The 16,901-nt window shown below is 46.7% G+C and overlaps 1 protein-coding gene across 1 annotated transcript in view; it reads left to right on the forward strand.

The window, feature by feature from the left end:
• Nucleotides 1-16,901, forward strand: part of dock1 (dedicator of cytokinesis 1) — a gene marked incomplete at its 5' end in the record, with an annotated part of 169,401 nt that overhangs the window by 64,864 nt on the left and 87,636 nt on the right. The window contains 2 exon segments of the mRNA XM_055913173.1: nucleotides 13,352-13,493; nucleotides 13,981-14,062. Of these exon segments, the coding sequence (XP_055769148.1) occupies nucleotides 13,352-13,493; nucleotides 13,981-14,062 (224 nt within the window).

Genomic DNA, 16,901 nt, shown 5'->3' on the forward strand with positions numbered 1-16,901 from the left:
ATTGGACTAGGGATGATAGTATTTATCCCTCTCACTGTCCTATTGGACTAGGGATGATAGCCTTTATCCCTCTCGCTGTCCTATTGGACTAGGGATGATAGCCTTTATCCCTCTCGCTGTCCTATTGGACTAGGGATGATAGCCTTTATCCCTCTCACTGTCCTATTGGACTAGGGATGATAGCCTTTATCCCTCTCGCTGTCCTATTGGACTAGGGATGATAGCCTTTATTCCTCCCACTGTCCTATTGGACTAGGGATGATAGTATTTATCCCTCTCACTGTCCTATTGGACTAGGGATGATAGCCTTTATCCCTCTCACTGTCCTATTGGACTAGGGATGATGGCCTTTATCCCTCCCACTGTCCTATTGGGCTAGGGATGATAGTCTTTATTCCTCTCACTGTCCTATTGGACTAGGGATGATTAGTATTTATCCCTCTCACTGTCCTATTGGACTAGGAATGATAGTCTTTATCACTCTCACTGTCCTATTGGACTAGGGATGATAGTCTTTATTTCTCTCACTGTCCTATTGGACTAGGGATGGTAGTCTTTATCCCCCTCACTGTCCTATTGGACTAAGGATGATAGTCTTTACCCCTCTCACTGTCCTATTGGACTAGGGATGATAGTCTTTATCCCTCTCACTGTCCTATTGGGCTAGGGATTATAGTCTTTATCCCTCTCACTGTCCTATTGGACTAGGAATGATAGTCTTTATCCCTCTCACTGTCCTATTGGACTAGGGAAATTGTCTTTATCTCTCCCACTGTCCTATTGGACTAGGGATGATAGTCTTTATCCCTCTCGCTGTCCTATTGGACTAGGGATGATAGTATTTATCCCTCTCTCTGTTCTATTGGACTAGGGATGATAGTATCTATCCCTCTCACTGTCCTATTGGACTAGGGATGGTAGTCTTTATCCCTCTCACGGTCCTATTAGACCAGGAATAATATCCTTTATCCCTCTCATTGTCCTATTGGACTAGGGATGATAGTATTTATCCATCTCACTGTCCTATTGGACTAGGGATGATAGTCTTTATCCATCTCACTGTCCTATTGGACTAGGGATGATAGTCTTTATCCCTCTCACTGTCCTATTGGACTAGGGATGATAGTATTTATCCCTCTCACTGTCCTATTGGACTAGGGATGGTAGTCTTTATCCCTCTCACGGTCCTATTGGACTAGGAATGATACCCTTTATCCCTCTCACTGTCCTATTGGACTAGGGATGATAGTATTTACCCATCTCACTGTCCTATTGGACTAGGGATGATAGTCTTTATCCATCTCACTGTCCTATTGGACTAGGGATGATAGTCTTTATCCCTCACACTGTCCTATTGGACTAGGGATGATAGTATTTAACCCTCTCACTGTCCTATTGGACTAGGGATGATAGTATTTATCCCTCTCACTGTCCTATTGGACTAGGGATGATAGTCTTTATCCCCCTCGCTGTCCTATTGGACTAAGGATGATAGTATTTATCCCCATCACTGTCCTATTGGACTAGGAATGATAGTCTGTATCCCTATCACTGTCCTATTGGACTAGGGATGATAGTCTTTATCCCTCTTACTATCCTATTGGACTAGGAATGATAGTCTTTATCACTCTCACTGCCCTATTTGACTAGGGATGATAGTCTTTATCCCTCCCACTGTCCTATTGGACTAGGGATGATAGTCTTTATCCCTCTCACTGTCCTATTGGACTAGGGATGCTAGTCTTTATCCATATCACTGTCCTATTGGACTAGGGATGATAGTCTTTATCCCTCGCACTGTCCTAATGGACTAGGGATGATAGTCTTTATCCCTCTCGCTGTCCTATTGGACTGGGTATGATACTCTTTATCCCTCTCACTGTCCTATTGGACTAGGGATGATAGTTTTTATCCCTCTCACTGTCCTATTGGACTAGGGATGATAGTCTTTTTCCCTCTCACTGTCCTATGGCGTCAGGTAGCCTAGTGGTTAGAGCGTTGGACTTGTAACCGAAAGGTTGCAAGATCAAATCCCTGAGCCGACAAGGAAAAAATCTGTCATTCTGCCCACTGTTCCTAAGCCGTCATTGTAAATATGAATTTGTTCTTAACTGACTTGCCTAGTTAAATAAAGGTTACATAAAAAATATATATAAATAGTGGACCAGAGCCTTCAAAAGTTGTGCACTACTTATGACCAGAGCCTTCAAAAGTAGTGCACTAATAAGGGGAAAGGGTGTAATTTGGAATGCGCTTGAGTGTGAAGAAGTGTGGACTTCATTCAGAATCCATATTATAAAATAATGAACACTTAATGTAATATCAATCATGGCCTCTCTGCACGAGTCGTTAGGGAAGTGTTCATCGGAGGCTAATTGAGATACTTTGTGTTTGCAGTGTTTCTAGTTTCTTCTTCGTGTTGCTGTTTGTATGTCAGTATCTCCCTGCCTCTGGGGGGGGGGGGAAAGTCAATTATATTGAAGATATCACTGCATCCAATGAAGGCACTTAGCTTCTCTCCTGCCTCCTTCCTCCTTCCTTAAGACACTGCTGCTTAATTCAGCTGATTATGATGTATTCGTATCTAATGTGAAAGGCATTGGGATATTCTCTTATTTAAAAAACTGAACACATTCACACGAGGGAAAAGCGGCATTTCAGGAAATCGTCATTGGCTTTGATACTCTGATTGGTTAGAGACGAACCAATCGCTGACGAATGGATCAGCAGAAAGGACTTCTGGGAAGGCAGTCTGACTGACTGGATCAGCAGAAAGGACTTCTGGGAAGGCAGTCTGACTGAATGGATCAACAGACAGGACTTCTAGGAAGACAGTCTGACTGAATGGATCAACTGAAAGGACTTCTGGGATGGCAGTCTGACTGAATGGATCAACAGAAAGGACTTCTGGGAAGGCAGTCTGACTGAATGGATCAACAGAAAGGACTTCTGGGAAGGCAGTCTGACTGAATGGATCAACAGGAAGGACTTCTGGGAAGGCAGTCTGACTGAATGGATCAACAGGAAGGACTTCTGGGAAGGCAGTCTGACTGAATGGATCAACAGGAAGGACTTCTGGGAAGGCAGTCTGACTGAATGGATCAACAGGAAGGACTTCTGGGAAGGCAGTCTGACTGAATGGATCAACAGGAAGGACTTCTGGGAAGGCAGTCTGACTGAATGGATCAACAGGAAGGACTTCTGGGAAGGCAGTCTGACTGAATGGATCAACAGGAAGGACTTCTGGGAAGGCAGTCTGACTGAATGGATCAACAGGAAGGACTTCTCGGAAGGCAGTCTGACTGAATGGATCAACAGAAAGGACTTCTGGGAAGGCAGTCTGACTGAATGGATCAACTGAAAGGACTTCTGGGAAGGCAGTCTGTCTGAATGGATCAACAGGAAGGACTTCTGGGAAGGCAGTCTGACTGAATGGATCAACAGGAAGGACTTCTGGGAAGGCAGTCTGACTGAATGGATCAACAGGAAGGACTTCTGGGAAGGCAGTCTGACTGAATGGATCAACAGGAAGGACTTCTGGGAAGGCAGTCTGACTGAATGGATCAACTGGAAGGACTTCTGGGAAGGCAGTCTGACTGAATGGATCAACAGGAAGGACTTCTGGGAAGGCAGTCTGACTGAAACATCTAGCGATCGGTACAGCAGGGTTATTAAATGACGTACTTCATTCCTCCATCTTTCTCCGACTTGTGTTCCGTCTGTTCCTGTAAAGCTGCTGTGTTCTGTTCATCTCAGCGGCTCAACGGACCTGTTCAGGCTTTCCAAAAGTTGTCTAAAAATATTTATCAAACTGTGTTCCAACACTTTCAAATATAAGCTGTCGCGTTCTGTCATTCCGAGTTCTCTCAGACATGGGTTGTGTCCCAAATAGTACCGTATTCCCTATAGAGTGCACTCATTTTTAACAGGTTCCATAGGGCTCTAGTCAAAAGTAGTGCACTACATAGGGAATAGGGTGTCATTTGGGACACTGTGTAGCTTCTGACTTTACTGACTGGGATAAACAAAGTTTCCTCATCTCATACATTTTCAGGTACATTATGTCCTCTCCCCTTCAAACGGTATTGTAGTTTCTACACACTCCTGTGACCTAAGATGACTGCCTTGTCATCTTAAGCACCGATTTAGCCTCGTCATGTCCTTTACGTTCTTGGATCATTGACTTTCATGGATCATTGCTAAGATCATCGTTGATTGAAATGGTTGATTTGATATGTCTCCTGTAGGTTTCATCGTGTTGAACCTAGTCTCCATCGCTAACAAACAGACTTTGTATTAGTATTCCCATCATGCATTTGGAGATATTTGGATTCCGTTTATGGCCCCATAAACCCCTCTGCCGACAGCATGTTTAAATAATCTATGAATTTCGTTCTCGATGCTGTTTGATTTTGTTTTCTTCTTTTCATTGACTTCGTCATGACACTAGTTTCTTGGCCGACTGTGTTTCCATTCACACAAATAGTAATGAATTATTGACTAGCCGAAGTATGAGAACCATTTTCTGTTTTTGCTTCTTCACCCTCTCTGTGATAGACTGGGATTTCCTTTCTCTGTCAGAATGGTGCATTCTGGTTGCTGAGTAATGAGTATCATGACATTGAGAGGAACACACACACACACACACCCTGCTAGAATGGGGCGGCAGGTAGTCTAGCGATTAGAGCTTTGGGCCAGTAACCGAAAGGTCGCGGGTTCAAATACCCAATCCGACAATGTGAAAAACCTGTCTGTGTCCTTGAGCAAGGCACTTCACCCTAATTTGCTCCAGGGGCTGTAGGTAGACCGTCATTGTCGATAAGAATGTGTTCTTAACTGACTTGCCTAGTTAAATAAAAATGTTTAAACGGTACAGTGTGTGTTATAGAAGCTCTATCTGAGTTCGCACATGAAATAGACCAGCAATATCAGCGGTGTTCGCCGGTGTTCCTGACCAGAGATATCCTGGTTCCACCACGGTGTTCCTGACCAGCGATATCCTGGTTCCACCACGGTGTTCCTGACCAGCGATATCCTGGTTCCACCACGGTGTTCCTGACCAGCGATATCCTGGTTCCACCACGGTGTTCCTGACCAGCAATATCCTGGTTCCACCACGGTGTTCCTGACCAGCGATATCCTGGTTCCACCACGTCGTTACTGACCAGAGATATCCTGGTTCCACCACGGTGTTCCTGACCAGCGATATCCTGGTTCCACCACGGTGTTCCTGACCAGCGATATCCTGGTTCTACCACAGTGTTCCTGACCAGCGATATCCTGGTTCTACCACGGTGTTCCTGACCAGCGATATCCTGGTTCTACCACGGTGTTCCTGACCAGCGATATCCTGGTTCTATCACGGTGTTCCTGACCAGCGATATCCTGGTTCTACCACGGTGTTCCTGACCAGCGATATCCTGGTTCCACCACGGTGTTCCTGACCAGAGATATCCTGGTTCCACCACGGTGTTCCTGACCAGAGATATCCTGGTTCCATCACGTTGTTCCTGACCAGAGATATCCTGGTTCCACCACGGTGATCCTGACTAGAGATATCCTGGTTCCACCACGGTGTTCCTGACCAGAGATATCCTGGTTCCATCACGTTGTTCCTGAACAGCGATATCCTGGTTCCACCACGGTGTTCCTGACCAGCGATATCCTGGTTCCACCACGGTGATCCTGACTAGAGATATCCTGGTTCCACCACGGTGTTCCTGACCAGCGATATCCTGGTTCCACCACGGTGATCCTGACTAGAGATATCCTGGTTCCACCACGGTGTTCCTGACCAGAGATATCCTGGTTCTACCACGGTGTTCCTGACTAGAGATATCCTGGTTCCAACACGGTGTTCCTGAACAGCGATATCCTGGTTCCACCACGGTGTTCCTGACCAGCGATATCCTGGTTCCACCACGGTGTTCCTGACCAGCGATATCCTGGTTCCACCACGGTGATCCTGACCAGCGATATCCTGGTTCTACCACGGTGATCCTGACCAGCGATATCCTGGTTCTATCACGGTGTTCCTGACCAGCGATATCCTGGTTCCACCACGGTGTTCCTGACCAGCGATATCCTGGTTCCACCACGGTGTTCCTGACCAGCGATATCCTGGTTCTACCACGGTGTTCCTGACCAGCGTAATCCTGGTTCTACCACGGTGTTCCTGACCAGCGATATCCTGGTTCCACCACGTTGTTCCTGACCAGCGATATCCTGGTTCTACCACGGTGTTCTTGACCAGGGATATCCTGGTTCTACCACGGTGTTCCTGACCAGCGATATCCTGGTTCCACCACGGTGTTCCTGACCAGCGATATCCTGGTTCTACCACGTCGTTCCTGACCAGCGATATCCTGGTTCCACCACGGTGTTCCTGACCAGCGATATCCTGGTTCCACCACGGTGTTCCTGACCAGCGATATCCTGGTTCCACCACGGTGTTCCTGACCAGCGATATCCTGGTTCCACCACGGTGTTCCTGACCAGCGATATCCTGGTTCCACCACGGTGTTCCTGACCAGGGATATCCTGGTTCCACCACGGTGTTCCTGACCAGGGATATCCTGGTTCCACCACGGTGTTCCTGACCAGCGATATCCTGGTTCTACCACGGTGTTCCTGACCAGCGATATCCTGGTTCTACCACGGTGTTCCTGACCAGCGATATCCTGGTTCCACCACGGTGTTCCTGACCAGGGATATCCTGGTTCTACCACGGTGTTCCTGACCAGCGATATCCTGGTTCCACCACGGTGTTCCTGACCAGGGATATCCTGGTTCTACCACGGTGTTCCTGACCAGTGATATCCTGGTTCCACCACGGTGATCCTATAGTTTTAGTTTCCATTCAGTTGGCGACAGATTTTCATGTGAATGTTCAAAAAGACAATATCCACATTTTCCCAACAGCAGTGAGTTTCCACCAAATGGACTTGTTGAGTTTAAAAAAAAAATGTCCTGCGTGGTGACGTACTGCTCACAAAATGTACCGAATAAAATCGTAATGTGTTTTATTGTATTTACAACTCTTCCGATTAGTTTTGTCACAAAAAGTGTTGCGTGAAATAGCAAATATGCCTATTCTGGTCTTGGCAGCAGTTAGTAGGCTGTGTGGGTAGTCTGTGGGGGTAGGCTGTGGGTGTAGCCTGTGGGGATAGGCTGTGGGGATAGGCTGTGGGGGTATGCTGTGGGGGTAGGCTGTGTGGGTATGCTGTGGGGGTAGGCTGTGGAGCTAGGCTGTGGCGCTAGGCTGTGGGGGTAGGCTGTGGGGGTATGCTGTGGGGGTAGGCTGTGGAGCTAGGCTGTGGCGCTAGGCTGTGGGGGTAGGCTGTGGGGGTAGGCTGTGGGGCTAGTCTGTGGGGCTAGGCTGTGTGGGTAGGCTGTGGGGCTAGGCTGTGGGGCTAGGCTGTGGGGCTAGGCTGTGGGGCTAGGCTGTGGGGGTAGGCTGTGGGGCTAGGCTGTGTGGGTAGGCTGTGGGGCTAGGCTGTGGGGCTAGGCTGTGGGGCTAGGCTGTGGGGCTAGGCTGTGGGGGTAGGCTGTGGGGCTAGGCTGTGGGGCTAGGCTGTGTGGGTAGGTTGTGGGGCTAGGCTGTGGGGGTATGCTGTGGGGCTAGGATGTGGGGGTATGCTGTGGGGGTAGGCTGTGTGGGTAGGCTGTGGGGCTAGGCTGTAGGGGTATGCTGTGGGGGTAGGCTGTGGGGGTATGCTGTGTGGGTAGGCTGTGGGGCTAGGCTGTGGGGCTAGGCTGTGGGGCTAGGCTGTGGGGGTATGCTGTGGGGGTATGATGTGGGGGTATGCTGTGGGGGTATGCTGTGGGGGTAGGCTGTGTGGGTAGGCTGTGGGGCTAGGCTGTAGGGGTATGCTGTGGGGGTAGGCTGTGGGGGTATGCTGTGGGGGTAGGCTGTGGGGCTAGGCTGTGGGGCTAGGCTGTGGGGGTAGGCTGTGTGGGTCAGCTGTGGGGCTAGGCCAGTCTATGTTATGAGATTATTATGGATGAGAGAATATTTCAAATTGTGAAACGGCAGTCAAGCATCGATTATCATGTCAGCAGAATAAACCCAAGATGTTTACTGGAAAGGAGCATCAAGCTCATCGAGGGGCAGGGGATGTTGAGGGGATGTTGAGGAGGATGTTGAGGGGAATGTTGGGGGGGGGGGTGTTGAGGGGGGTGTTGAGGGGAATGTTGGGGGGGGGTTGAGGGGGATGTTGAGGGGGGTATTGAGGGGAATGTTGAGGGGGGTGTTGAGGGGAATGTTGAGGGGATGTTGAGGGGGGTGTTGAGGGGGGTGTTGAGGGGATGTTGAGGGGGGTGTTGGGGGGATGTTGAGGGGGGTGTTGAGGGGGATGTTGAGGGGGATGTTGGGGGGGGTGTTGAGGGGAATGTTGAGGGGGGTGTTGGGGGGATGTTGAGGGGAATGTTGAGGGGGGTGTTGGGGGGGATGTTGAGGGGAATGTTGAGGGGAATGTTGAGGGGAATGTTGAGGGGGGTGTTGAGGGGGGTGTTGAGGGGAATGTTGGGGGGGGTGTTGAGGGGAATGTTGAGGGGGGTGTTGAGGGGAATGTTGAGGGGATGTTGAGGGGGGTGTTGAGGGGGTGTTGAGGGGGGTGTTGAGGGGAATGTTGAGGGGATGTTGAGGGGATGTTGAGGGGGGTGTTGAGGGGGTGTTGAGGGGAATGTTGAGGGGAATGTTGAGGGGGGTGTTGAGGGGGGGGTTGAGGGGAATGTTGAGGGGGTGTTGAGGGGGGTGTTGAGGGGAATGTTGAGGGGAATGTTGAGGGGGGGTGTTGAGGGGGATGTTGAGGGGGATGTTGAGGGGAATGTTGAGGGGAATGTTGAGGGGGTGTTGAGGGGGGTGTTGAGGGGGGTGTTGAGGGGGATGTTGGGGAGTTTTGAGGGGGGTGTTGGGGGGGATGTTGGGGGGGGGGTGTTGAGGGGGATGTTGGGGGGGGGTGTTGAGGGGGATGTTGGGGGGGGGGTGTTGAGGGGGATGTTGGGGAGTTTTGAGGGGGGTGTTGAGGGGAATGTTGGGGGGGGGGGTTGAGGGGGATGTTGGGGGGGGGTGTTGAGGGGATGTTGAGGGGATGTTGGAGGGGAATGTTGGAGGGGAATGTTGGAGGGGAATGTTGGAGGGGAATGTTGGAGGGGAATGTTGGAGGGGAATGTTGGAGGGGAATGTTGGGGGAATGTTGAGGGGATGTTGGAGGGGAATGTTGAGGGGATGTTGAGGGGATGTTGGAGGGGAATGTTGGATGGGAATGTTGGAGGGGAATGTTGGAGGGGAATGTTGAGGGGAATGTTGGAGGGGAATGTTGGAGGGGAATGTTGGAGGGGAATGTTGGAGGGGAATGTTGGGGGGGATGTTGAGGGGGTGTTGAGGGGGAATAGAAAAGGAAGTGTGCAACATTAAAAAGGCCACTATCAACAACAAAAGGAATGTACACTAATATCAGGCATTGGGAACTATTCAGATGTTGTGTCGTTACACAACAGGAAATTCCACACCTGTTACACACATAATGTTGTTACACACATAAAGGTGTTTCACACATAAAGGTGTTTCACACATAAAGGTGTTACACACATAAAGGTGTTTCACACATAAAGGTGTTTCACACATAAAGGTGTTACACACATAAAGGTGTTACACACATAAAGGTGTTTCCATCGGCATTTCTCTCACAAATTCATTTTACAGACACAAAAAAGATCCCACCATGTCGAACGGAACAAATTATCTGTCGGAATATATATATATATTTTTTTAAAGACTTTACTGTCCTAAACCAGTGGATGGGAATGTGTCTAGTGTGTACACTCCACGCCACTCTGGCTTTGAGGAAGAAGAAACATGGCTGCTGTCGTTTCCCTCACCTAAGGCTACAGACACAACTTACACGCAATTTTACTTCCTTGCTACTGAGTTGCTCCATGAACCCCCCCCCCCCCCCTCCCCTCCAGGTAAATTGTACAGCTTGATTGATTTTGTCTAAATCAATCTTTATACAATAACGAAACGGTTCGATAAACTAATAATTTTGTGAATTCACAATGTGTTACGGCAGATGACATCGGGTGAGTTTAGAATTCCCAAAGAATTTGACGGGAAGCAGCGGTCGATTTGATTGGCTGTTGCAAGCCATTTTAATTGTTGTTGTTTTTTAGAGTTGCTTCGTGTAAAACAGCAAAAGTGGCTGGAGATGAATGTCATCTGCAACCTGCAACTAAAGTAGTGTGAAAGTTGTGTTGTGTAACAGCAGTCTGAGAAATCCCCTGCTGCCAATTTCAGTCCGGCAGGTTTGGCTGTTCCTTTCATTCTGCTTGGAACAGATGACGTGTGGAAAATCAATGAGTTTATCACTCAAAGCAGATTTGAACACTTCAAGAAAAGTACCTTTTTAGGGAAGCAGTGCATTTAAATCAAAAACTTGGCACTCGTGCTTGAATGTGCATTTATCCTAAAAAATATATATATAAGCGCAACATGCAACAATATAAAAGATTTGACTGAGTTACGGTTCATATGAGGAGATCAGTAAATTTAAATAAATTCTTTAGGTCCTAATCTATGGATTTCACATGACTGGGAATACAGATATGCATCTGTTGGTCAAAGATACCTTAAAGTTGTAGACAGTAGCCAATAGGCTGTATCCTTAAAGTTGTAGACAGTAGCCAATAGGCTGTATCCTTACAGTTTTAGACAGTAGCCAATAGGCTGTGTCCTTACAGTTTTAGACAGTAGCCAATAGGACGTGTCCTTACAGCTTTAGACAGTAGCCAATAGGCTGTGTCCTTACAGTTTTAGACAGTAGCCAATAGGTTGTGTCCTTACAGTTTTAGACAGTAGCCAATAGGCTGTGTTCTTACAGTTGTAGACAGTAGCCAATAGGCTGTGTCCTTACAGTTTTAGACAGTAGCCAATAGGCTGTGTTCTTACAGTTGTAGACAGTAGCCAATAGGCTGTGTCCTTACAGTTTTAGACAGTAGCCAATAGGCTGTGTTCTTACAGTTGTAGACAGTAGCCAATAGGCTGTGTCCTTACAGTTTTAGACAGTAGCCAATAGGCTGTATCCTTACAGTTTTAGACATTAGCCAATAGGCTGTGTCCTTACAGTTTTAGACGGTAGCCAATAGGCTGTGACCTTACAGGTTTAGACAGTAGCCAATAGGCTGTGTCCTTACAGTTTTAGACAGTAGCCAATAGGCTGTAGCCTGACAGTTTTAGACAGTAGCCAATAGGCTGTGTCCTTACAGTTGTAGACAGTAGCCAATAGGCTGTGTCCTTACAGTTTTAGACAGTAGCCAATAGGTTGTGTCCTTACAGTTTTAGACAGTAGCCAATAGGCTGTGTCCTTACAGTTTTAGACAGTAGCCAATAGGCTGTATCCTTACAGTTTTAGACAGTAGCCAATAGGCTGTGTCCTTACAGTTTTAGACAGTAGCCAATAGGCTATCCAAGCATAATGTAGACCTACCAACACAACCAACACAACCAATGGAGTAAATCCCATGACATGTTCACATGGAAACAGCTGTTGATTTCTATGATATAGTCTACAGTATGTGCTGTTCAATGCAGGCCTACATTACATGAGACTTTTAATTATGTTTTTACATGATGAAGGGCTTGACTTGAATTCATGATTTTTTTTACTTGGTCTGTAACACCACGGGACAAATAGGTACATTTTATTGTGTTGTATGATGCACGAAACTACTTTACAAAATGTATTATAATTACCATACAGAGAATTAGACACTGTAGGCTACCCCTTTACCTATTGGTGTACATGCATATTCAAGCCTGTCTCAAAATACAACACTGCCCCTTTAATTAAGACATAAGACATTTTACCTGACTGGCTTTTCAAAGACAGGTTGAAATCTAGCCTACATTTAGTGTGCTCCTGTAGGACGCAGTATACTCCCCATCGCTGACCTCTACGTATCTATAACTGGGCTAATAACTCGCTAACTAGCAAAGAACATCAACAAACCTGCGGCTCTGATGTGATCTGAACTGATCTGATGTGAACTAAAAAGCGTATTCACTCGTGGGCTACCCCCGCCAGTAGACTTCTACTCCGTTGTGCTCTGCCCACAACAAAATCACAGACTCGGTCTTGTAAAATTAGATTTGTTCTGGTTTGTTGCATTGAAAAGGGACTGATATAATGTTTAATCGATCTATATAGTGAAAAACTAATGGAGCGAACTCAGTGAAGTCCAATCTCTCGTGTCTCTGTGCCATGGCAATTCTTCTGCGCGCAAATTCATGTGCAGAAAGTATCAGCGTATGTGACATTAGGGAGAGAAACAAAGTCCAAAGCCTGTTGAGAACAGAACCGGGTCCAAAGCCTGTTGAGAACAGAACCGGGTTAAAAGCCTGTTGGGAACAGAACCGGGTCCAAAGCCTGTTGAACATGGTCCAAAGCCTGTTGGGAACAGAAACAGGGTCCAAAGCCTGTTGAGAACAGAAACAGGGTCCAAAGCCTGTTGAGAACAGAAACAGGGTCCAAAGCCTGTTGAGAACAGAAACAGTCTCTCTTTATTTGATGAAGTGTTTCTCTGTTTTGACACCAGTTCACTGGCAATAACTCTCACTGTTTATTGTTCTACCATTAGAAAACATGAAACTGTTTATTGATCTACCATTAGAAAACATGAAACTGTTTATTGATCTACCATTAGAAAACATGAAACTGTTTATTGATCTACCATTAGAAAACATGAAACTGTTTATTGATCTACCATTAGAAAACATGAAACTGTTTATTGATCTACCATTAGAAAACATGAAACTGTTTATTGATCTACCATTAGAAAACACTGACTGTTTATTGATCTACCATTAGAAAACACTGACTGTTTATTGATCTACCATTAGAAAACATGAAACTGTTTATTGATCTACCATTAGAAAACATGAAACACTAACTGTTTCCTGATGAGGCAGAAGGAAACATGAGTTCTGATCGGACCAAGGACTTCACCCTGTTCTTTGCCGTTGCATCAGACAAATACGTTCACTACATCCAGTAAAGTCATGTGGTTTTACAATACAAAGATCCCAACCCCATTAAACCCCATATTATACTGTGTCTGCAGTGTTATGCCGCTCTGTTGGGCCAGCTCAGTGTGTGTGTTATCGGTGTTCATCACTAGTCCCGTGTAATGAAACGGTCAGAGAAAGTGAGCTGTCGTGGTGGGGATCTATCAACCTTTTGGCCCCCCCCCCCGAAGCCCAGCGTGGCTTCGACTGTGCCACAAAGCATGCTCTGGTGGTCAGACAGCAGTGGTGTAAACGCCCCCTACGTTCTCTCTGTTTTTCTCCTCTCAGAACAAGATGTTCATCTATAGGGGGAAGGAGTACGAGAGGAGAGAGGACTTCGAGGCCAGACTGCTTACCCAGTTCCCCAACGCTGACAAGATGAAGACTACCACACCACCCGGCGAAGACATCAAGACCTCATCCTCACAGTGTATCCTTACCACAGAGATAACAGACAGCCGGAAGAGGACTGGCCACCCGTCGGAGCCTGGTTCCTCTCTAGGTTTCTTCCTAGCTTCTGGCCTTTTCTAGGGAGTTATTCTGCCTCTGCATTGCCTGCTCTCTGGGGATTTAGGCTGGGTTTCTGTATAGCACTGCTAATGTAAAATGGGCTTGATAAAAGACATGTGATTGATTGAGTCAGACAGACATCAAGAACTATCCCTGACAGTGTATACTTATTACAATCAATCAATCAGTCATTTATTCAATTATATTTATAAAGTTATAAAGTCTTCCCAAAGTGCTTGACCACCTCCATCGACACACGTTAACCCCAAACACATTCAGAAGACTGCGAGGGTCTAGTCATGACTTTAGTTTGTATGGTACTTTACTGTTCTGTTTTAGTTTAAATTATTGTGACCTGTTCATTTCTATTCAACACTTCAATATTTCCGTTAACGGCTGTGATGAAGGCATCCAGTGTTTTACCGTCAAGCCTGTTCTAGAACTCCCTTCAAAGTTCCAGAACAAACCAGTGTCTGAGCAGATCGTCAGGTATGTCTCTGTCTGTCTGTCTGTCTGTCTGTCTGTCTGTCTGTCTGTCTGTCTGTCTGTCTGTCTGTCTGTCTGTCTGTCTGTCTGTCTGTCTGTCTGTCTTGTCTGTCTTGTCTGTCTTGTCTGTCTTGTCTGTCTTGTCTGTCTTATTTGTCTGTCGTATCTGTCTGTCTTCCTTGTTGTACAGAGTGTGTACATCATCTATGGGTGGGTTACATCAGGACTACAGTCCGTCTGAGTGACATATTAATGCATATTACTACTTGATGAAAATGTCTTATTTACTTTCATCCTTTGCGTTCTCTGAGTAGTACTTTATCGCCTGTTACATTAGTCCTGAACTAAATGAGATGGAGTCAGGTACTGTATCACCTGTTACATTAGTCCAGAACTAAATGAGATGGAGTCAGGTACTTTATCACCTGTTACATTAGTCCTGAACTAAATGAGATGGAGTCAGGTACTGTATCACCTGTTACATTAGTCCTGAACTAAATGAGATGGAGTCAGGTACTGTATCACCTGTTACATTAGTCCTGAACTAAATGAGATGCAGTCAGGTACTGTATCACCTGTTACATTAGTCCTGAACTAAATGAGATGGAGTCAGGTACTGTATCACCTGTTACATTAGTCCTGAACTAAATGAGATGCAGTCAGGTACTTTATCACCTGTTACATTAGTCCTGAACTAAATGAGATGGAGTCAGGTACTGTATCACCTGTTACATTAGTACAGAACTAAATGAGATGGAGTCAGGTACTGTATCACCTGTTACATTAGTCCTGAACTAAATGAGATGGAGTCAGGTACTGTATCACCTGTTACATTAGTACAGAACTAAATGAGATGGAGTCAGGTACTTTATGACCTGTTACATTAGTCCAGAACTAAATGAGATGGAGTCAGGTACTCATTAGAGGAGAGCACTGGTACAGACCACTGTAGCAGTAGGACAGGCCCAGAGGACACTGGTACAGAACACTGTAGCAGTAGGACAGAGGAGGACACTGGTACAGAACACTGTAGCAGTAGGACAGAGAGAAGACACTGGTACAGAACACTGTAGCAGTAGGATAGACCCAGAGGACACTGGTACAGAACACTGTAGCAGTAGGACAGACCCAGAGGACACTGGTACAGAACACTGTAGCAGTAGGACAGAGAGAAGACACTGGTACAGAACACTGTAGCAGTAGGATAGACCCAGAGGACACTGGTACAGAACACTGTAGCAGTAGGACAGACCCAGAAGACACTGGTACAGAACATTGTAGCAGTAGGACAGAGAGAAGACACTGGTACAGAACACTGTAGCAGTAGGACAGAGAGAAGACACTGGTAAAGAACACTGTAGCAGTAGGATAGACCCAGAAGACACTGGTACAGAACACTGTAGCAGTAAGATAGACCCAGAAGACACTGGTACAGAACATTGTAGCAGTAGGACAGACCCAGAAGACACTGGTACAGAACACTGTAGCAGTAGGACAGAGAGAAGACACTGGTACAGAACACTGTAGACACTGTAGCAGTAGGACAGAGAGAAGACACTGGTACAGACCACTGTAGCAGTAGGACAGAGAGAAGACACTGGTACAGAACACTGTAGACACTGTAGCAGTAGGACAGAGAGAAGACACTGGTACAGACCACTGTAGCAGTAGGACAGAGAGAAGACACTGGTACAGACCACTGTAGCAGTAGGATAGACCCAGAAGACACTGGTACAGAACACTGTAGCAGTAGGACAGAGAGAAGACACTGGTACAGACCACTGTAGCAGTAGGACAGAGAGAAGACACTGGTACAGACCACTGTAGCAGTAGGACAGAGAGAAGACACTGGTAAAGAACACTGTAGCAGTAGGATAGACCCAGAAGACACTGGTACAGAACACTGTAGCAGTAAGATAGACCCAGAAGACACTGGTACAGAACATTGTAGCAGTAGGACAGACCCAGAAGACACTGGTACAGAACACTGTAGCAGTAGGACAGAGAGAAGACACTGGTACAGAACACTGTAGCAGTAGGACAGAGAGAAGACACTGGTACAGACCACTGTAGCAGTAGGACAGAGAGAAGACACTGGTACAGAACACTGTAGACACTGTAGCAGTAGGACAGAGAGAAGACACTGGTACAGACCACTGTAGCAGTAGGACAGAGAGAAGACACTGGTACAGAACACTGTAGACACTGTAGCAGTAGGACAGAGAGAAGACACTGGTACAGACCACTGTAGCAGTAGGACAGAGAGAAGACACTGGTACAGACCACTGTAGCAGTAGGATAGACCCAGAAGACACTGGTACAGAACACTGTAGCAGTAGGACAGAGAGAAGACACTGGTACAGACCACTGTAGCAGTAGGACAGAGAGAAGACACTGGTACAGAACACTGTAGACACTGTAGCAGTAGGACAGAGAGAAGACACTGGTACAGACCACTGTAGCAGTAGGACAGAGAGAAGACACTGGTACAGAACACTGTAGACACTGTAGCAGTAGGACAGAGAGAAGACACTGGTACAGACCACTGTAGCAGTAGGACAGACCCAGAAGACACTGGTACAGACCACTGTAGCAGTAGGACAGAGAGAAGACACTGGTACAGACCACTGTAGCAGTAGGACAGACCCAGAAGACACTGGTACAGAACACTGTAGCAGTAGGACAGAGAGAAGACACTGGTACAGACCACTGTAGCAGTAGGACAGAGAGAAGACACTGGTACAGAACACTGTAGCAGTAGGATAGACCCAGAAGACACTGGTACAGACCACTGTAGCAGTAAGATAGACCCAGAAGACACTGGTACAGAACATTGTAGCAG

This window comes from Salvelinus fontinalis, unplaced genomic scaffold, assembly GCF_029448725.1.
Source record: "Salvelinus fontinalis isolate EN_2023a unplaced genomic scaffold, ASM2944872v1 scaffold_0271, whole genome shotgun sequence".
Classification (NCBI taxonomy): domain Eukaryota; kingdom Metazoa; phylum Chordata; class Actinopteri; order Salmoniformes; family Salmonidae; genus Salvelinus; species Salvelinus fontinalis.